Below are 20,799 nucleotides of genomic sequence, written 5' to 3' on the forward strand. Positions count from 1 at the left end.
GGATTGCTTCTAAAGGCTTTGTTGTACAGGACTTGTTCGTGATTTCGTTGATACATGTTTAGTACAAAGTAGGTGTTATTCCCAAGAGGCCGAGAGAGCGACAGAGGGGAGAGAGGTGCCCCGCATCATCCCATTAGCTCTCCACCAACTATTCTTGCCTTCTGCCACCTCAGCAGAGTCTACGAGCCCCTGTCACGACTGCGAAGATTTTTTCCCCTCGGACATCTTGCAAACGCCAAACTTGGACCGCCCTCGTTTTGCCTTCCCCAAGCCCGTCCGAGAAGCCAGTCGGTGACCGAGATCATCTTCGCAGTCTTCTCCCAATGCTGCCCTTCCTCTGTATGCTCTATAATGTGATTAAGAATACGGCCCTCTTCATCAAACTCAAACTTGAACAGACCAGTGAATTCTTCGTCAGGCCGACTCGCTCCTGGTATGATGCTCTTAATCTTCTTCACCACATCGCTAACCGGTCCATTCTCTTCGTCCTTGGCTTTACCGCAGGTTTGCCATCGGACTATCAATCGTTCGTTGCGCATGCGGCTTTCGTCGCAGGTTCCGCCATTCTTGACCATGCGCTCAGACAGTATTTTGAGCTTCACGTTGCCGAGCACTGGCACGCGACCCCATGCAACTGGCGCTGTCCAAAGAGCTGCTGCGTATGCGAGCTTCCCGGTGACCTTGGGGAGATGTGGATGCGTCGAGGGAAAGAGGTGGAGGCTGACGTGTGGAGAGAGAACGTCTTGTGGGAGAGGCGAGATGAGGAGTGTGGGTAGGCGATCGTGGAGGATGCGAATTGCTTTGCAGAAATGAGTCGATGAGTGCGGCCGCAATTCAATGATCATGCAAACTTACTATTTCCCAACTTGAGATTGCGCTCATTCTGTCGTTGCTTGTCCCTCTCATCGGGCTCTGTGGAGAAGCAAGGTGATGAACTTGTAAACCATTGCCGCAATACTGCCGCCTGTCGTGGGCGAACGTCTGCGATAGTTCTCTGATACTGCTTGAATCCGAGTATACGAGGCACTGTGAGTGGCCTTGCCGCTGAAGGTGGAAGTCGCGAGCGGGCGGAACTCGAAAAGCGCCGTAGCAGACCGTTGGTCATCTGTGTGGATAAGAGTGTCCGCCCATAGAGAATGAATAGAATGGGGAGTAGCGTACGCTTGTGAAGAGGAGTGTGGAGTGATGCGTTCGGTGCCTTCGCCGTGCCCGTTGGACGGAAAAGTCCATGGGTGGGTCCCGAAGCGCGAATGACGGAGACATGGTGACGTCGTTAGCGATGGCCTAGCACAAGAAACTACCTGACCTCCATGTACCCTACCCTACCAGCGCTGATGGTCGATGTAACGAAGCAAACAAGCCCCGCCATCGCAGATAGTTCATCCGGTGGGAATAGCGAGTGGAATTGCAGAATGTGATACCTATAAATATCGGAGTTTGTCTTTCCTATCTTCGACTTTCGCATCCCCATTACATCACATTTCATATCCAGACGACACCGCGCTGGACAGGACTATCAAAACACAACAGCATTCACTCAATTGAACCTTGGCACCCATCATTGTCAGCCATTTTCGTTTCTAAAAAAAAAGGAAAATGGCATCCTTGGGAAAGCGAATTGTCTTTACAGGTGGCTCAGGCAAGGCTGGTCGACACGTCATTCCTGAGCTGATCAAGGGCGGCTACGAGGTTCTGAACTTGGATCTGACAGATTTTCCAATCGAGGATGCTGGCGTGTTCACTCTGAAGACTGATCTAAGTAAAAGCGGACAAGTGTTCAATGCACTGACAACCCACTTCAATTTCGCCGATTATGAGGGACCCAATGTCCCTGGTCCTCCCGATGCAGTCATCCACTTCGCAGCGTACGCACGCAACATGCTCGTCCCTGATAACGAATGTTATGCCGCCAACGTCCAATCAACTTATAGTGAGCATTCTCAACTTTTATACCGGGAAATTTTCACCAACAATCTTCAGATGTTATCGAGGCCGCATGCAAGCTTGGTGTTCGCAAGATCATAATAGCCAGTAGTGAAACCACATATGAGGTATGCTTCGGTCAAGGTGATCTAGACTACTCATCCTTTCCACTGGACGAGGACAGCGACGTGAACCCCATGGATTCATACGCCATCTCCAAACTCTGCGGTGAACGCGTAGCTCGTGGATTCGCCCGCCGTTTCGACGCGGATATCTATGCACTTCGCATCGGCAACGTCATTGAGCCTCACGAGTATGCGCGCGACTTTCCTGCCTACATCAACAAGCCCGAGATTCGCAAGCGCAACGCATGGAGCTATATCGACGCCAGGGATCTAGGACAGATCTGTGATCTCTGTGTGAAGAAGGATGGACTGGGCTTCCAGGTGTTTAATGCGACCAATGATACTATCACGGCGACATTTCCGACCAGGCAATTTTTAGAGCAGTTTGCGCCCAACACGCCCATTACGAGGGAGATGGGAGAGTGGGAAGCGCCGTTGAGCAATAGGAAAATCAAAGAGGTATTGGGCTTCAAGGAACAGCATGACTGGAGGAAGTACTACAACCCTCACAATTAGGATGCAAACAGATAAAACATTGTTGAGGGTCTCATTGAGCAGGAAAAAAGAGAACACACAAGATAACGAGAGTAAGCTTTCCACTGGAGGCATTTGTGCCTTAAGGATATGAAGTATAAGCGTGAGAAAGAACATTCAACAGCCTATACCGCTCAGTGAACAGGTCGCGTACGACAAAATCAAGGACCTTGAGGCGTTTGTTATGGTAGAAAGTAACCTGTATTGAATGGTTACTTCTCAGACCCACTCGCTAGCTAGTGAACTCGTCCTCAGACTCGATAGAATCCTTACTTCCAACCTTGCGTAATGTCAATATTAACATATTGGTTGGTGAGGGCACGGTGTTGTGACGGCTGGAGGGAAATCGCTATGATGTTGGAAGATGTGAAATGATATCCCACCAAAGTCACCCGGTAGTAGCGCCTTGGCATTATAACATTAGCTCCGAAGCTCGCTTCCCCAATGACTTTTTTTGGACCAGGGTTGGTGAGCGTTCTCGTCTTATCTGCGCAACTCGTAGTTTTCTCCTTCGTGCGATACCCTAATTTTTCTCTGCGCTGTTTGTTGTAATCCCTACGTCTCTCTTGTTCAATTCTTCACAAAAAATCGACGCAATGACACCCTCACCATCAGAGGCTGTAGCCAAAGTCGCCGAAGCCGCATCGGGTGCCAATTCGTCAGTGAAAGTGTATAAGCGGGAAAGCAACACAGCCAGAGTTTTGGGCGCAGGATGTGCTGGTATTGCAGAGCTTATGGTGTTTCACCCCGTAGACACGACAGCGAAGCGGTTAATGAGCAATGTTGGCAAGGTGCGATACTTTCCCGAAGCTGAATGTACAAAAATTTAACGCGAGTATTCCGCAGATTGAATCGGTATCACACTTGAACAAGGTAGTCTTCAGAGACACAGCCGCAGCATCCGTCTCAACACGATTCTTCTCGCTCTTTCCAGGTCTCGGATACGCTGCAGCATACAAGGTACATTTGGCCCATTAGTTGGCACGAATGATGAATTGACAGCCCCAGGTGCTTCAACGTGTATACAAGTTTGGTGGACAGCCCTTTGTACGAGATTATTTGGCGCAACACCATGGAGGCAGCTTTGAGCGTACATTCGGAAAGGCCAAGGGCAAGGCCATTATGCACGCCACAGCTGGTTCGATTATCGGTATCGGCGAGATTGTTCTTCTGCCACTCGATGTCCTTAAGATCAAGCGACAGACCAACCCTGAAGCGTTCAGAGGGCGTGGTCTGTTCAAGATCATCTCTGATGAGGGCTTTGGCCTCTACCGCGGGTGGGGTTGGACAGCAGCGCGCAATGCGCCCGGATCCTTCGCTGTACGTTTTGCCATCAAATGATAAAGTGTCCAGAGACCTAACGTCACCAAAGCTTTTCGGTGGTTCTGCTGTAGCGAAGGAGTTTCTCTACAAGCTCAGCGACTACAACTCCGCCACATGGATGCAGAACTTCGTCGCATCCATCGCCGGTGCTAGCGCCTCGCTCGTCGTCTCCGCCCCTCTCGATGTCATCAAGACGCGTATCCAGAACAGAAACTTTGAGAACCCAGAGAGCGGCATGCGGATCGTGTCCAACATGATGAAGCACGAGGGAATCACCTCCTTCTTCAAGGGTCTGACACCCAAGCTTCTCATGACCGGACCCAAGCTCGTCTTCTCCTTCTGGCTGGCTCAAACACTCATTCCCGCCTTTGGAAAGATAATGTAATGTGTGATGTGGGATACACGAGCGACTTTTTGTATTATAGATATATTCAAGATCTGAGCGATGAATCATGTAGGACTGGTCGGTGGCTCTCCGCCGAGGCCAGCATACGAGTACCATGTATCGCTTTGAGCGAAATGCACGAAATTCTCCAATCCATGAAACGACCGAATCCAATTCAAGCTGATATGATCTGCCATGTACCTGTCTAGACAGGGAACCTGAGACAGCGAGCGAAGGCGCCCGAAACTACTGTCACGTGCGACTACAGCTCGCCCTCACTACCCCCCTCCAAGGTGGAGTGGCCACATGAGTGATGCGATGCAGTAAATGGGTGTAGCATTGGAAGCGGTGAACAGCAGAAGCTATAAAGCATCTAGTCATAGCCAGATGGCACGTTCACTGAATGCCTCTTTGTTGCAGTGGCCTAGGCAGCACACGGGGCGACAATGTGATGTTCTCTGCCTGGTACGGGACCAACGGCGAACTTGTGACCCTGCGCTGAGTGCCAAGTCCTCCACACCTGGTACCACGCTCTGCACCCTCACCCACCCTTCTCTCAACACCTTCTACCCCAGCGACTCTTGATACCCCACGTCTCCTACCGTCGCGACAGTAGACATCCACACATAGCACTCGTACCCTTATCTCGCCCCTACACCACCGCAAACATGAACCCTGAGTAGTACGTAACCTCCACGCGAAGCCCACCGCCACTGGTCGAATCCTTGTGAGGGCGGATCGGCGTATTGTTATATGCTGACTTGACCACCTACAGAGTCTAACCCGCGCCCGCGTTTATATCGTCACTGGTGCTGTCGTTGTAGAAGCGCTCCCCCCACTGACCGCCCGTTGCACCCCATAGATACGACTACCTGTTCAAGCTCCTGCTCATCGGTGACTCTGGTGTCGGAAAGTCCTGTCTGCTGCTCCGTTTCGCAGATGACACATACACGGAGAGTTACATCTCGACTATCGGTGTCGACTTTGTGCGTTAATTCCACCGACATGTTGCTGAGGCCCGCAGTCGTCTAACATGCTCTAGAAAATCCGAACCATCGAACTCGATGGCAAGACTGTAAAGCTACAAATCGTGCGTCATTTCCGATGATAGGCAGATACTATATCATATGCTAATAGCGAGCCCAGTGGGATACCGCTGGCCAGGAGCGTTTCCGAACCATCACATCCTCATACTACCGTGGCGCCCACGGCATCTGCGTCGTCTACGATGTCACCGATATGGACTCTTTCAACAACGTGAAGCAGTGGCTGCAGGAGATTGACCGATATGCGACCGAGGGCGTCAACAAGCTATTGGTGGGCAACAAGTCCGATATGGCTGACAAGAAGGTCGTCGAGTACACTGTTGCAAAGGTAATTTTTAGTCCATCTCGAGGCTCTGATCTCGCGCAACATCTGACATGCTATACAGGAATTTGCAGACAGCCTTGGCATTCCTTTCCTCGAGACCTCGGCGAAGAGCGCTACCAACGTCGAGCAGGCGTTCTTGACCATGGCTCGTCAGATCAAGGAGCGCATGGGTACCACAACGGCAAACACCAAGCCTACAGTTCCCATCGGACAAGGCCAGGGTGTTCAAAGCGGCTCCGGAGGTGGCTGCTGCTAGACGAATAAAGAAGACATGTGTATGGAAATGAGAAGTCACGCAAGCGCTGAAGACGAGCAAGATATGGGCTTGGGTGTTTTATGTTCCAGTTCGGTACGATTGCGAATTTGGCACGGTGTCATAATGCTCATGAACACGGCTTTCTTTACATCACAACGTGTGAATGCCGCATGTCCCCGACCGTCGCTGGTTCTCGGTCCCCGGATCTCTGCTTGCATGGCGACGCCGCTTAGAATGGGGCTCTTGATTGGATTTCCTGGAATGTCTGGTGTCTGCATTACAATTTGCGGTGGCCGTTGGGTCCTCTTGTGTTCTCTAGGTGTTCTTTAATCTGGGCAATCATACTTTCCTACTAGACCAGTTGACACGTGCAGCAAAGTGAAGGTTCGCCAAGGCTGCTGAGGACAGCTTTGTTCCCATGTACTTGCAGGACCCTGCCCCAACTCACAATTGTACACGATCTCGCAGCTAGCTTCCAACACGGGTCCCAAGTAGATACATAGACGAAGTTTCCATGTATGGCAGACGCTCTTGACCGCATGTGGTTAAACGCCCGGGCTGACGTAGCTAAAACCCGGTCTCAAACCAACCACTCCTAGACTTCCAGACAGCACTCGACATCAAACATATTTGTACTGGAGTTTTTGGTGAGCTTCACAAAATTCCCTTCTTATGAGCCTTTCGAATCACACTCGTTGTTGCAAGCTCAGTACATGAACATTCCGACTCTCAACTTTTTTTCAACTTCGAAAAAGGCCTATCGGGAATAAGAACCGCCTCACCTAGAGAAGATGTCGGTGTTTAGCACTCTTGCGAAATCAGGACGATGGCTTGGTCGAGAGCTCGGCCTAGGTACCATGGCATCTGCAGGTAAGGATGTGTACATCATCATCCTGACGCGTTACATTCGACTAGCAGCGTATGGTGCTGTCGCGCTCATCATAGCACTTTTCTTCCGAGAGCAAGGCTACACCGATGAGCAGATTGGGTTATTCATGACATTGACGCTGCTTGGAGACGTCCTTGTCAGTTTGCTCTTGACAGTCATTGCAGACACCCTTGGCCGCAGAAGGACACTGCTGCTAGGCGCAATGTCCATGGCCGTCTCTGGTGCGGTTTTCGCGACATCAAGCAATTATGCTGCCTTGCTTGTGGCTGCTATCATTGGTGTGATCAGTCCAAGTGGGAATGAGATCGGTCCATTCAGGGCTGTGGAAGAATCAACATTGGCACAGTTGGTCACTGAAACCAAGCGTTCAGACGTGTACACGTGGTATGTGGTCTTAGCTGTGCTGGGTACCTCGACCGGCTTGGCCCTAGGAGGTGTGGCATTCGATCAGCTACAAGCGCTTGAAGGGTGGACGAGTCTGGATGCGTATCGGGCTATCTTCTGGATCTACACGGGCGTTGGCTGCCTGCAAGCCTTGTTGACTCTGTTCTTGAGCAAGCAGTGCGAACTGAGTGGCTGGCATAATAGCCACAAGAACCAGCCCGAGACGGAACCTTTGCTCAACGGTGCTGAAGATCCCAATGTTAGCGTATCCGTCGAGCCTTATGAAACGCCTAAGAAACCAACCAAGAGATTCTGGCATGCGATCACTACGATCTCAAAGCCGAGTCGCATCGTACTAGTCAAATTATGCAGCTTGTTCTTCCTAGACTCACTAGCAAGCGGTACATATTATTCACGTTTTCCCAAAAGCGAAACCCGAGCTAACTTAACTGTAGGCATGGTACCTTTCTCTTTAATCAACTACTACATGCAGCGGAAATTCAAATTACCTAACGGAAAACTAGGTGGTATAATGTCTGCAACTTGGGTAAGTTACCAGTACCCCAACTAGCATTTCTGTAATGACCCAGGCTAGTTTGCCTCTACTGCCGGCAACATATTTGCCTCTTCCTTGGCCAGACGCCTCGGCCTCATCCAAGCAATGGTCTTCACCCACCTCCCAGCATCAATCTTCCTCGCACTTCTACCCGCGCCATCAGGCCTCGCACTAACAATCTGCCTCTTGGTCGGACGCTCAGTGCTTAATTCTATGGACCAAGCGCCGCGGTCTGCGTTTCTCTCCATTGTGGTTTTGCCGGAGGAACGAACAGCCGTCATGGGCGTGGTTAACATTCTCAAGACCTTGTCCCAGAGCAGTGGGCCGTCGGTTACAGGAGTTCTGGCTGGTCATGAGAGATTTTGGGTCGCTTTTGTGATTGCAGGGTCGTTGAAGGCGACATACGATTTGTTGCTGCTGGTGTACTTTGGCGGACGGGTGCAGCCAAGGAAAGAGCACGATGAGATGGACGCCGTTGAAGATGGGGAACCGAATAGTAGTAGGACTTCACCAGCATGCTGAACTGGTATTCAGCTTCATCTCACTGAACAGAGATGAATTACCAGATGCATGGCACATATCAAAACGTTAGTGCAGCGCTAAAATATGGCACATTGATCGTGAATACAATCATGGATTTGCACTACTGATCCTGTAAGTGACTCTCATCACATAACCATGTTGGCCCTGACCAGAAGGTGTGGCATTCTTCTCAATAACTCAAGCTGATCTCAAACAGGCGACAAAATGGCTTCACTCCTTCCCGTGGCCGATGTGCACGAAGGCGTGGTCCAAGCTGGATCGTCATTTCCACAACTGGCTAGACTCGAGAGACCCTACATGTGAAGCGATGACTACCTTTCTCAACACCCGTTGCAAAGAATTGTTCCTCATCAGTCACACGCATTAGATTTTGTTCTCTACAACGAGCTGCCACCGTTAAACGAAGAACTAAATTGTACGTTCAGCGTGGAAACATCACAACTGAGATTTTCGTACGCAGGAGCTCTCTGACCTCTTGGACGCTAAGGCTTTGCCGCGGACCTAACGCGCGGGTTTCTGCTGCAATCAACCCCGTCAATGCATCATCAAACTTTGCGAATTCTGGACAATTGTACAGCGAGGCACATCCAACAGCCACCCGCCCTTGAACCAGCATTGTGACCAACTAGAGAGAGTGAGTCACCGATCTCGGCATTCAGGCAGGGATTTTACAACGGACTATGGCGCCTGCACGCATTTTGTTTTTGGATGCGTACGACTCATTTTCCAATAACATAGTTGCGCTTGTGGAGCAAAATGTCAAAGTCGAAGTCATCAAAATCTTCATTGATGATCCGGTCCTTACCAAGGTGAAAGCCTCACGTGACCAAACAGCCTTCATCGAGTGTCTCAAAGGCTTCGATGCAGTCATTGCTGGTCCAGGACCGGGCTGGGCCAAATGTGACAAGGATGTAGGGCTGATGAAAGAGCTGTGGAAGCTGCAAGATGAACATCTCATTCCTGTACTCGGCATTTGTCTTGGGTTTCAGTCTCTCTGCCTGGCATTCGACGCCGGCATCGAAAGACTACAAGAACCAAAGCATGGGATCATCACAAACGTGCTGCACACGGGAAAATCATTATTTCGAGGCGTCGAACAACTCTTGACTACCCAGTATCATTCACTACATGTCACATTGGGCCATCCTATTCAAACTGAGCGAGCAGTACGATATCCAGAGCAACTTTGGGAACCTACCGAGTCTTGTCCTCAGTTGGAACCATTGGCCTGGGACTTTGATAGCGGGCAAAATGGTGCTGTTCTGATGGCAGTCAAGCATGTGGAAAAACCGTTTTGGGGTGTACAATTCCACCCGGAATCTGTGTGTACAAATCCTGAAGGGGCGCGCATTATCAAAAATTGGTGGGAAGACGCCCAATCATGGAATAGAAAGCGGATACTTCGCAACATCACCAAGAAAAACTTCACATCAGATATGCGATCATTGCCATTTTCGTTTGACGACTTCTGGCGCGAACTTGGCTACTACAATGGAAAGAAACGCACAACATACTCGCATGCCGAGCTCGCCGAAGAGTTGGATGGCGACACTCTTGCTCCCGTTGAGCTAGCTTCCCTAGTAGCACATGGAGACGGACAGAAACTGCCCGACCTACCTCCTGACGTTGTGCATTGTGCTACAATAGGAAGTGGGCGACTTACGGTTGCAGAAGTCTGCGAGCTGCTAGATGTTGCGAAACACGAGGCTATAATACTTGAATCAGGGCTTCATCCCAACTTGACCCCTATGGCCGTTGGGACTGGAAGATACAGCATTGTTGGCTTTGTCATACCAGAGGAAACTCTCCGTATACACTATTATGCGGGATCACGGAGAATGCAGCTGAGAGACGGAAACGATGAAGTACACACCGAATGGACTGTGTCTGATCCATGGCCGTACATACGGGAAGTGATGCAAAGTCTACGACCTTCAGTCTTACCAAAGAGTTCCACATGGGCACCATTCTGGGGAGGACTGATGGGCTATGCTTCTTACGAAGCTGGGTTGGAGACTATCGACGTATATGGCCACGAGGAAGCATCATATCCAGACATCTGTTTCGCGTATATAACCAGGAGCGTCGTCATGGACCACCAGACTAAGAAGATATATGTACAAAGTATCCGCGGCGACCACGATTTGCAGTGGATCGAGATGGTCCGAAATACCATCTACGATGCTGTCAGTAACAAATCGCAAGCAACAACACCAAGCATCTCGTCGACGTCAAAACCGAACCCCTTTGATGACGAATCAGACGAAATGATGAGGCAATATATTCAGCGTTGCACACACTATACCGCTGACGAGACCAAGTATTATAACAAGATTCGCTCATGTCAAAGAGCCATAGCGGATGGTCAAAGTTATGAGCTTTGTCTCACGACTCGAAACGTGATCCGCGCTCCTAAGCCGACATCTAATAGAATGTCATGGTTAGCAGATAACGAGCATTCTTGGAACCTCTACAAGCGACTGACTAGTCAAAATCCTGCGCCTTTCAGCGCTTATATGAGACTGCACAATGTACACGTCTTGAGCTCTTCTCCAGAACGCTACATCTGCTGGGATCGCTCACAGACGGCGCAGTGCCGGCCGATCAAGGGAACCGTTCAGAAGAAGCCAGGCGTAACGAAAGAGATGGCACAGGCGATTCTCAACTCCTCCAAAGAGCGTGCAGAGAATTTGATGATTGTCGATCTCACTAGACATCAGCTACATGGCGTTTATGGATCCCACAATGTCCATGTTAGCCAGCTCATGGAGATTGAGGAGTATGAGACGCTTTGGCAGTTAGTCACAGTTGTCGATGCAGTGCCCAATGGCATCCAAAAGTCTGTGACACCAGAAGACTGGCATGAGCCGAAGGAATACCTTTCTGGCTCGGAACGACCTTCATTCCCCTACTTGGGCTTTCAAGCTTTTGTCGAAAGCCTTCCTCCTGGCAGTATGACCGGGGCCCCGAAGAAGCGATCCTGCGAAATCCTCCAAGAGGAAGAAGACGGAATCAGACGTGGTATCTACTCTGGTGTCCTCGGCTACCTCGACGTAGGTGGCGGCGGCGATTTCAGCGTTGTCATTCGAACCGCCATCAAGATCGACACCGATCCTATCGAGGCTGAAGATGTCTGGCACATCAGCGCAGGCGGTGCCATCACCAGTCAAAGCACAGTAGAAGGCGAATACGAGGAGATGCTTGCAAAGTTCCAGAGCACGGCACGCGCTTTTACAGACTTCAAATCCTCACAAAAGACTTTGGGTGGTGACCCGACGGTGGAGATTATTGAGCATGATGACGCGGAGCTGTTGGCCATGATGGGGGCGGATCTGAGCGATCACGATATGCATCTGTTGGTCGACGCGTTTTTGTCGCAATTTAGAAGGACGGAGGATGCTGAAGGGCTTGCGGGGGAGATGGAGGGGGAGATGGAAGAGGATTTGACTGAGGAGGCTGGGTCAGTGGAGTGAATTGGGCGACTTTCTTGATTTTAGGCGCTCCTATAAGGAGAGGGCCGATATGTGATACCAAGTTTACATGAGATAGAATTAGAGGCGTCTAGGTTCAACACCTTCATAAATTTACAGCGATTACAGAATGTGAAGGTCTGAGATAGCATGGGTTCAACATTTGGTTGAGTCTTTCTGGCCAACTCAGGTTGCAACCTTGGGAAATATACGCCATCATCTAATTAGGGATTCATACAAAATGTCAAACCAACTGTATTAAATACACAACTATATTGCAATTCAATTATGTCGTCGGTTGGAGGTAGACAGGCTGACTAAGCGTGGGGGTCGTGGGGAAACGTGTTACCGACCTGCGCGATCATAGCTACATTTAACAACATGACAACGTACATTGCTTTCAGTACCAATGGCGTTATCCACCGAGGCACCGGATCCGAGGGAGTTCAAAGACTGGGAAGATGCGTTCCAATATCCAATACCCGTGGTTCGTAAGCTCGAACAGCAGCTTCGCAACAATGCAGACGCGAATCGAGAGAAGCTGCGGTCGCTTGTTGGGTACGAGACGCTACGTTAGGAATTGTAGGTATATGAAGTTAACAATTGTACAGAGCAAGCTACCGAAGCCTCCTCGACACGGCCGAAACGATAATCGATATGGAAGTGCGCATGGACAAAGTCGAGTCTAAATTGGCAAGAGTAGGACAGAGTTGCAACTCGCGAGGTCTAGAGCGGATATCGAACAATGCAGGCAGAATGGATGTATATAGCAAAAGTCGCGGTCAGTCCACAGATAGGAGTCTAGATTGGATCTGGGATTGACGGATGACAGATGGGGAGCGCTACGCATTCGCATCGCAGCTTTCGGTCTTGCGCAATGCCCCGTTGGTCATGACACGCCTGATGAGAACAGAGGGATCGTATCTCCTAATTGCCAAGGTCCTAGTCATCTCTCGACTTGTACACAAGGCGCTGACCAAATCAACGGACAAACCATCAATCGTGGACCAGCTATGGGAACGGCTCCTATCGGTTCGCAGGAAGTTGTTGCGCAGGATTGACAAGCGCCTTTCGAGCACGACTGGAGAAACTGCGACCTTGGTAGAGAGCATGTGCGCCTATGCTCTCGCGACGAGTTCTACACCCTCCGATGTATTAAACCACTTCCATAAAGTGCGACTGGAAAGGATGAACAGCGAGCTGCTGCAAGGAGGCGATGAGCTAGCAAAGCATGGCATTAATGCGCTCAAGCTATGCATACAGACATGTCTGGACACGCAAACTATCTTTCCACGGCACCTAGCGGAATCTCTTGTGAAATTGAAGGCGCACCCGTTGATTCAGGACCCCGACGTTCGGAGCTTGTATGAACTGAACCTCGATGTTCACGATCGCTGGATCGGCGATGAAGCGCGCAATTACACACCATACCCCCGACACGATGAGCTACAGCGACCGCAGGCCGAGAAGATGATGCACTGTTGGTCAAAGGACGCGATATCGCACTTTTTGAAGGGGATCAAGAAAGCGCTCGAAGGCGAAGAGAGGCTGACGGAAGTTGCAAGCTTGAGGTCAGAGTTGATTGAGACGTGGATATTGTCAGGATCGCGTATGGCAGGCGTCAAGTCTACCAATGTGCTTGACGATCTGAGAGACACGATGAACGAGAAGCTCGAAAGTATAGTGCGCACCCGCTCGCAAGGACTGCAGAGTGTTGCGAAGAAGCTCACTCATCAGCTCGAGAACTTGCAATCGCACAGCGCGACGAATGCTTCGTTATGGCACACTGCAAGCCAAGCGTCTGATCTGAGCGATGGGGCCAAAACATTTAAAGCAACTGTCCTTGATACATACCACGGACGCGATGAGCCCGTCACAAGTGTCACGTCTGCATTTGATAAGTGGATGGAGTCTGGGCTAGAGGTCAAGGGTATTGTCAAAAGCATGAAAGAGGCACGTTGGGACGACACATTCGCAGATGATGTCGACGATGACTCTGATGACGAGCTAGGCGAGTCAAAGCAGACGCTCCTCAGCGATGATGATCCGAAAGTACTAGAAGAAGTAACGCAGGGAGCTATGAGCGATGCGCTACAGAACCTCGGTCAGAGCTTCTCCAAGATTGTGGGGGCAGCCAACACGGACAATGGGGATTTCATTCGAAAGGCTAGCTTTATGCTCCGTGTGGTCAGAGAGATAGACGATCGCATACCCAGACTTCGTCTACAGGAACGATCGACGGCACTCGCATCGCCTTTTACAACCCAGATAGTGCAGCCGTTGTACATGGCGCTCGCCATGTATGTTGTTCACCCGAGCATACAGTCGTATGAGAAGTCACTAGCTGCGTCGGTAAAGATCAAGACGAACAGCCATATATTATGGGAAGGTCAGCCGCCGTTGCCGAGTCAGCCGTCGCCAACCACCTTTAGGTTTCTGAGGGAACTGAATAAGAGCATGGCAGCCTTGGGAAACGATGTCTGGGCTCCTGGTTGCGTCCTGGTGCTCAAAGAACAAGTGTGCAAGGAAGTGAAGAAGGTGTTTGTGCAGCATGTTGACACTGTCATGAAGCTCAGCTCAACCGAGGAGGTTCAGACAGAAACTAATGAGACGGAGGAATCAAAGGATGGGCCAGACGTGGGCAAGACTGAGTCCAAGGAACCTGAGGTTACATTGCCTTGTTCTTCATTGTCATCATCAGAAAAGGAGGCGAAGGAGGGGAGGCTCAAGCAGCTGCTGTTTGACGCACTGTATCTTCAACGCTTCACCACAACAAGCGAAGACGGGCAGGATGTTGCCAAACTGTTGAGCGCGGCAGTAGACGTGGCCACATTGGATGAGACAGCGCTGACCAGACTTGGGAAATATGCAGCAGACTATGCGAAGAAGACATATCTGCTGTTTGCCTTGCTAGCCTAGTCGCGAAATCAACCATCTATAGTCTACGGTACATGCAAGTGTAATATCCGGCTAATGTATATCGTGAGAGCTCGATGCAGGAACCCGTGTGAGATGGCTGGGAGGTGGATCAGACTGTTTTGGATTCCCATGGTGCTGGGCAGGAGTCTCCTGTTACCTTGGCTGAGCGTGGGCGCAGATGGGTGTGGGCAGGTTGTCCGAACGACTAGGGATGGAGAAGAGGCGATGGACAGTTCAACCAAGAGGAACAGCGACAACCACAACAAGTACATGCTTTGTTGATCACGGATGATCTCCAAGCAACTGGCAAGGCTGCCTATGCTAGCCAAGTCGTTCGCCCTCTAGGGATCCTCTTCCTGGTGAAGCGAACCGTCCGCTCTCGGTACCGGTCACGAACCCCAACCACCCGTGGCGCATTTCTCAACCCTCACTGGTGGGTGCACACGCACAAGGCCGCGTCTCCAGATCAAGGCTGGCACAACCTTGGCCATTGCCTCTGCAATGCGCCGCCGCATCTTCTGCCACCATTGCGGACCGCGATGGAAATGCGTCCTCGTCACCAATACACCCCATGTTGTTTGTGTTTCATTGACCACTTTCTTGGCCTGAGCCTGCGTAGCTCGACCAGAGAGTCTACACATGCAATAGCCTTTTGCTCCTATTGGCCCCGTAATTTCACACAACACACCCACACACACACCCACACACCCACCCACCCACACACACACACAAACACTGTCAATTGCAAGATTCTTGTCATCATTGATTAGGTCAGGGCGCCCTCTTTTCCTATAGTCTGGAAGGGGGTTCCGACGACTGCTGCAACAGCCTTTCCTGGGCCTCGTCCGTGGACGGTTTCGCGTGCAAGCCAACGTCTTCGGGCGCGCATCAAGACAGCACAAGCAAGAGCAAGGGAAGAGGCAGGGCACAATGGGCTGCCGCCCCATAACCGTCATCCGCGAAACATGGGACATCTACACAGCCACCGAGCGCCGCAACATTGCCATCTATATCGCCGGCATCATGATGTACAAGTTCGGCCTCGAGGCCTTCAACGGCTCCGTCATTGCCCTCGCCACCAACCGCTACGATGAACTGGAGAAGGAGAGGCACATCTCCATTACGTTCCAGCGCGTTGGCGTGCTGACCGGCCTGAACCAGGCGTTTCAGTGCGTGGGTAGTATTTTGATCGCGCCCTTGATCAAGCGGTATCCGACGAAGAATGTGCTGGCGTGTGCCGTGCTCATCTTTGGCTTCATGAGCAGTACCTTGTTGATTCTGGACGCAGCAACGGGGGGCACGTTTGTACCGAGAAACCATCCAAAGGGGGACTTTAGCTACTATGGAAACTATAATACGGACGGCATCATTCCCATTTGTAAGTGAAACCCCTCCGGCATGGTCCGCTGCACGGCAAGCTTGAGCCAACACGATAGCTAGATTGTGTATGCGGTGTAGTGTACGGCATGGTAGAACTCATCCGCCGTGTCATTCCCCGAGACCTTGTGGGTGGAAACGTGCAGAAGCTGCGACGGATGGACTCGCTCGTGCACATCTTCTACGAAATCTCGGGCACGGCGGGCGCGTTTTGCACGGCGCTCGCGCTCATCCCCCATTTTGGCAACAACTTCTCCTTCATCATTACCCCCATCTTCTTCGCCGCCGCCTCGATACTCTGGTTCCTCATCCACGAAGCCGTTGGCATACCGGCCGAGAGCCGGCCATCCGGGCTGGACAACCAGCCGACGTACGCCAAGGCGGTCATGGGCGGCTTCTATCTCTTCTTCGAGTCGGTGTGGACGGGCGGGAAGATCATCTTTACGCACAGAAAGTTTGTGTGGCTGCTTCCCGGATACGCGATTGCACTGTACGGCCATCGGTACCTGGAGAATTCGATTGCGCCCGCCGTGGCTCGTCGATACTTGGGCAACTCGGCCTGGTCACAGATCATGGTGGGCGGCTCCAACTTTGGAGAATTGCTGGGCGCGCTGTTCGTCTTCATGTTCACCAACCTGGTGCATACGCCCATGCCATGGCTACGGCTCGATGCACTGGCGCTCCTGATTGTCTGGTACCTACCCTACTGGCACCCCCCGAAGAACGACGTCGGACAGGCATGGATCGTAGCCGCAACCTTCCTACCCATCAGCTTCGGCTGGGCGGCCGGCGATGTCTCGCTCGCAGCCTACATCCAGGCCTCGCTCGCGCGCATCGAGTCGACGACGCAAAACGTGTCGGCTCTCGGTGCCGTCATGGCCTTTCTCTACAGTTCCTATATTGTCACCTATGCTATTGCCTCTGCCCTCCTCGGCACCTACATCGACCGCGTCTCCGACCGGAACAACGAGGAGATCCAGCCGGCCATTTTCAACGTGGCCGGCGTGCAGTTTACCGTCCTCTGTGCGCTCGTGTTATCGAGCACGTTTGTGCCCAAGGGCGCCTTCTCCCTCAACCCGGAGATGCTGAGCGAAGAGTATCTCGACACCGATCTCGAGGACGAGGAGTTGGAGTATGTGCCCGGTGTGCAGAGTAAGAGCAAGCGCAGCATCGAGAGTCATGAGATGGGTAGTAGGACGGACAGCAGCGCGTGAGTGGTTCGCAAGGATGGTTTGATGTATTGTAGCTGCCATGCCCTACCGTACCCTATCCATCAGATCTCTTTCACCATTTGCCATTTCCCAACCCCAGGTAAACCCCCCCAAGAAACCCAGATGACGCATACAAACACTCCAAACCTCCTCTCCTTTTGCACATCCAGATCCCGATCCCCATTCCCTGCACATATCCTGCCAAAAAAAAAAACCCCCCCAGCAATCGCCCCCCCTCCACAACCCCTTTCAACGCGGGGAACATTAAACCCCTCCTCCGATCCCGACACCCCATCCAACACCCCAACCTCCACCCTCCCATCGCGCATCGACATCCGACTCATCCACCCACACACCACACGCGGCACCCCCCCTCCCCAAAGCCCAAACGCTTCATCCCGTCTGCTCTGCCTCGCCACTGTGCTTCCCCCGGACTCACGAATTTTTCTTTGTTTACGTGGAGCATTTGATACAGGAGCTTTGTTGGATATAGCACCGGTAGCGTCCACGGCCGTTGCGGGAGCTTCGTCAACTGGGCTGGCGTAGTATCCGCTCCGCTGCACGGCTGGGACGGCGGGAGAGGCGGGCTGGGCTGGACTGGGCTGTGATGTGATGAAAGTATTGATTGAAGAATCTATAGACGTGGAAGCCAAGGTGGCTAGATATAGATACCTTCACTAGTCCCAAATAGGTGTCTCCCGGACAACCCGGGATAGGGGAGTCGCTAATAGTGGTAGGCAGTCACCACCTTATACAAGGTAAGCACTATAGCTAATATAGAAATAATAGTCCCCTAAATCTATAGTAATTATAAATATATAAAGAAAATATCTATATTAGATAGTAAGCTCTAAGATAAACTAATTAAGTTTCTCTAGCATTAGACGTAGTAGTGCTTTAGTATATATATTAGCTAGGTTCTCTACTAATATAATATATTAGATAGTATAATTATTAGCTAGGTATTACTCTTAGATAAAGTAGTAATAAACGTAGATATATTTAGATTATAATATAAGTTTCTAATCTTAAATAAGTAATATAGCTAGTTTATTATTAACTAATAGATAGTATATTAGGGTATCTAGGAGTTTAGAAATAGTATAGTAAGCCTAGATAAGGTAGGAAGTAGTATATAACGTGGCTATATATTCTACCTTATAGGTACTTTTAGCTATATAGCTCTATCTCTTAGAGGACTAGGAGATAATAGAGCTATTAATCTTTAGAATATAGCTAGAGAAGGATTTACTAGTATCTAGATTAGATATATATAAGGCGTTAGAATATATTATTATTATAGCTAGGTTTTAGTAGGTTAGATAGATAGTAATATTAAGGTAATAGTTAGATATTACCTAGATATATTATAATACCTAAAACGCTAATTTTAAGTGTAACTCTAAAGGGTTTATATTATAGGATCTAAGAAGCCTAATAGTGTATACTAGATCTAGTTAACTTATAACTACTATAAAGTTAATAGAACTAATAATAGATTAGAATTTCTTCTATCTATCCTTATTAACTAGGATATAAGATAGAGTTTATAGTAGGAATAAACTTAGGTTAATAGGCGTATATTAGCTATTATAGTTTACTATATTATATTACTAAAGTACTACTTTAATATATATCCTCTAATAAAGTTAAATACTTTAACTATTTAGATAAATATCTATTTCTAAACCTATAAGTATCTTAGGTTTACCTATATCGTAAAATTAAAATCTAGTAGTAGTAAGGGTAAGTATAGACTAAATCTATATATTTATTCTAGCTATAAGGATATTATCTATATAGATCCCTAATACTAGGTACTCTAAAATAAATATATAGGGGTTAAAGTTAGATTATATAAAGCCCTAACTCTTTAGCTATTCTAATAGTACTATATACTATTCTCTACTAGATTACTTAAGACTATATAGAGTTTTATAGAGATAAAGTGTAGCTTTATCTAGGACTTAGAGTCCTAGTAGTAGTTAGTAATAGATCTTGTGTTTAAGATACCTATTAAGGTAGGCAGCGTTAAAATTAACCTAGCAAAGTTTCTAGCTATAGATAATAGAGAGTAGTAGTAGGATATAAAGGCTATTATATCTAACTACTAGTAAATATATATTATTATAGTTAAATCCTAGCCTCTATAAAAATCCTTATACTACTAGTCTAGCTTTTCTCTTAATAATTTTACCTAACTTATTTTGCTTTATATTAAATACCTACCTAGTACCTATAAGCTTTATACCTTAAGGTATCTAGTAGGGTAGTATAATCTCCTATATACTATTATCTTTATAGTTAGTAATTTCCTTATCTATAGCTAGCTACTATAGGAGAGTAAATAATAGGCTAACTACCTCTATATATATTTATAGGGTATTAACTATATACTATAATATAGTAAATGCTATAGAGAAGATAGATATATTAGCTATAGTATCCTTATTTAGGGTAGTTAAGAATACGCCTACTATTATATTATAGCCTTAGTATTATAATAGCTTTTTAGTCTAGTAGCTAATATATATAATTGCTATTAGGGTCTATAGTAATATATCCTAAGGCTATAGGTTCTTCTAACTCTTATAGTTAATATTCTTCCTAGGGCAAGGAGTAGGGCTACCTATCTATATCTTATATTATAGTAGTGTAGAGATATATTCTAGAGTGCTAAGAAGGTTATTAAATATATTAGTTACTCTTAATCTTAGACCTAGAGTTTAGGGAGTAGTTAAAATATTATCCTATCCCCCTATTATCTTATTAAGAATTTTAATAGGAGGTAATATAGATAGTAATTCCTTTAGCTATAGTACTATAATATTTTTATTCTAGAAGGGATATTCCCTAGCACTATAAATCCTATCCTCTAGGATAGGGTAGAAGTTCTAGGGCTTTAGAATAAATAGGGTAAATAACACGTCCTATAACTCTATAATAATAGCGCGTTCTAGTATATAGAGATAGCTTATCTAAGTGCTCTAGCTATACCTAATAAAGATATATTACTTAGCGTGGTATAGGAGTTTTATACTAGGTTTTTAGGCCTCTATAGGAATATATATATAAGCATAGATACTAAATAAATATAGATGTTAAATAGAGGGCCTCTTCCTAAAGAGCTATTTATATAGGGAGTAAAGTAGCTTATCTATAGAGTATAGCGTAATATTTTTAATAAAGTTTGCTAGGACTATAGCTTTAGCCTATAGGAATAAAAGGTTATCTAAAGGGATTATAGTTCTAGTAATTTAGAAAATAGAGCGATTAAATTACTTAGGAATTCTATTTATCTTATAGTAATAAGGTAGCACTAGCTAATAAATAATTCTAAGGTATTTAAAAAACTTCTATAGGTCTTAGCTAATATATTCCCCTCTATTATCTAATTTAAACCTTTTAATAACTAATAATTATAAGTTAGAGCCTTTAGGTTAGAATTAGGTATTAGTATAGGTAATAAAGTCCTTAATAGCTTATAAGGTATCTACCTTAAGCTTTAGGAAATAAATCTATAAATATCTTAT

General features: G+C 48.2%; 9 protein-coding genes across 9 annotated transcripts; 7 read left to right on the forward strand and 2 right to left on the reverse strand.

The window, feature by feature from the left end:
• Window positions 1-179: 179 nt before the first annotated feature.
• IAQ61_008153 (uncharacterized protein) lies at window positions 180-1,369 on the reverse strand (the record flags this gene model as incomplete). Its single annotated transcript, XM_003840331.2, has 4 exons — window positions 180-799; window positions 856-1,105; window positions 1,162-1,284; window positions 1,322-1,369. 4 exons carry the CDS (start codon window positions 1,367-1,369, stop codon window positions 180-182), a joined length of 1,041 nt encoding a protein of 346 aa, XP_003840379.2.
• Window positions 1,370-1,596: 227 nt separating this feature from the next.
• Window positions 1,597-2,564, forward strand: IAQ61_008154 (uncharacterized protein; the record flags this gene model as incomplete). The annotated part of the gene is made up of 2 exons (XM_003840330.1): window positions 1,597-1,930; window positions 1,981-2,564. 2 exons carry the CDS (start codon window positions 1,597-1,599, stop codon window positions 2,562-2,564), a joined length of 918 nt encoding a protein of 305 aa, XP_003840378.1.
• A 614-nt stretch (window positions 2,565-3,178) lies between these two features.
• Window positions 3,179-4,290, forward strand: IAQ61_008155 (uncharacterized protein; the record flags this gene model as incomplete). The annotated part of the gene is made up of 4 exons (XM_003840329.1): window positions 3,179-3,373; window positions 3,429-3,542; window positions 3,591-3,902; window positions 3,955-4,290. The coding sequence occupies 4 exons, from the start codon at window positions 3,179-3,181 to the stop codon at window positions 4,288-4,290; spliced, it is 957 nt and encodes a 318-aa protein (XP_003840377.1).
• A 668-nt stretch (window positions 4,291-4,958) lies between these two features.
• Window positions 4,959-5,917, forward strand: YPT1 (GTP-binding protein of the rab; the record flags this gene model as incomplete). Its single annotated transcript, XM_003840328.1, has 5 exons — window positions 4,959-4,969; window positions 5,153-5,276; window positions 5,333-5,380; window positions 5,437-5,664; window positions 5,723-5,917. 5 exons carry the CDS (start codon window positions 4,959-4,961, stop codon window positions 5,915-5,917), a joined length of 606 nt encoding a protein of 201 aa, XP_003840376.1.
• Window positions 5,918-6,708: 791 nt separating this feature from the next.
• Window positions 6,709-7,761, forward strand: IAQ61_008157 (uncharacterized protein; the record flags this gene model as incomplete). Its single annotated transcript, XM_066097872.1, has 1 exon — window positions 6,709-7,761. One exon carries the CDS (start codon window positions 6,709-6,711, stop codon window positions 7,759-7,761), a length of 1,053 nt encoding a protein of 350 aa, XP_065952369.1.
• A 20-nt stretch (window positions 7,762-7,781) lies between these two features.
• On the reverse strand, window positions 7,782-8,263 carry IAQ61_008158 (uncharacterized protein; the record flags this gene model as incomplete). Its single annotated transcript, XM_066097873.1, has 2 exons — window positions 7,782-8,092; window positions 8,173-8,263. 2 exons carry the CDS (start codon window positions 8,261-8,263, stop codon window positions 7,782-7,784), a joined length of 402 nt encoding a protein of 133 aa, XP_065952370.1.
• A 706-nt stretch (window positions 8,264-8,969) lies between these two features.
• Window positions 8,970-11,762, forward strand: IAQ61_008159 (uncharacterized protein; the record flags this gene model as incomplete). The annotated part of the gene is made up of 1 exon (XM_066097874.1): window positions 8,970-11,762. One exon carries the CDS (start codon window positions 8,970-8,972, stop codon window positions 11,760-11,762), a length of 2,793 nt encoding a protein of 930 aa, XP_065952371.1.
• A 330-nt stretch (window positions 11,763-12,092) lies between these two features.
• IAQ61_008160 (uncharacterized protein) lies at window positions 12,093-14,678 on the forward strand (the record flags this gene model as incomplete). Its single annotated transcript, XM_066097875.1, has 3 exons — window positions 12,093-12,317; window positions 12,371-12,540; window positions 12,592-14,678. Exons 1-3 carry the CDS (start codon window positions 12,169-12,171, stop codon window positions 14,676-14,678), a joined length of 2,406 nt encoding a protein of 801 aa, XP_065952372.1. The 5' UTR covers window positions 12,093-12,168.
• Window positions 14,679-15,608: 930 nt separating this feature from the next.
• Window positions 15,609-17,269, forward strand: IAQ61_008161 (uncharacterized protein; the record flags this gene model as incomplete). Its single annotated transcript, XM_066097876.1, has 2 exons — window positions 15,609-16,056; window positions 16,119-17,269. The coding sequence occupies 2 exons, from the start codon at window positions 15,609-15,611 to the stop codon at window positions 17,267-17,269; spliced, it is 1,599 nt and encodes a 532-aa protein (XP_065952373.1).
• Between the last annotated feature and the right edge of the window lie 3,530 nt (window positions 17,270-20,799).

Source organism: Plenodomus lingam (assembly GCF_022343315.1).
Source record: "Plenodomus lingam strain CAN1 chromosome Unknown contig_3, whole genome shotgun sequence".
NCBI lineage: Eukaryota > Fungi > Ascomycota > Dothideomycetes > Pleosporales > Leptosphaeriaceae > Plenodomus > Plenodomus lingam.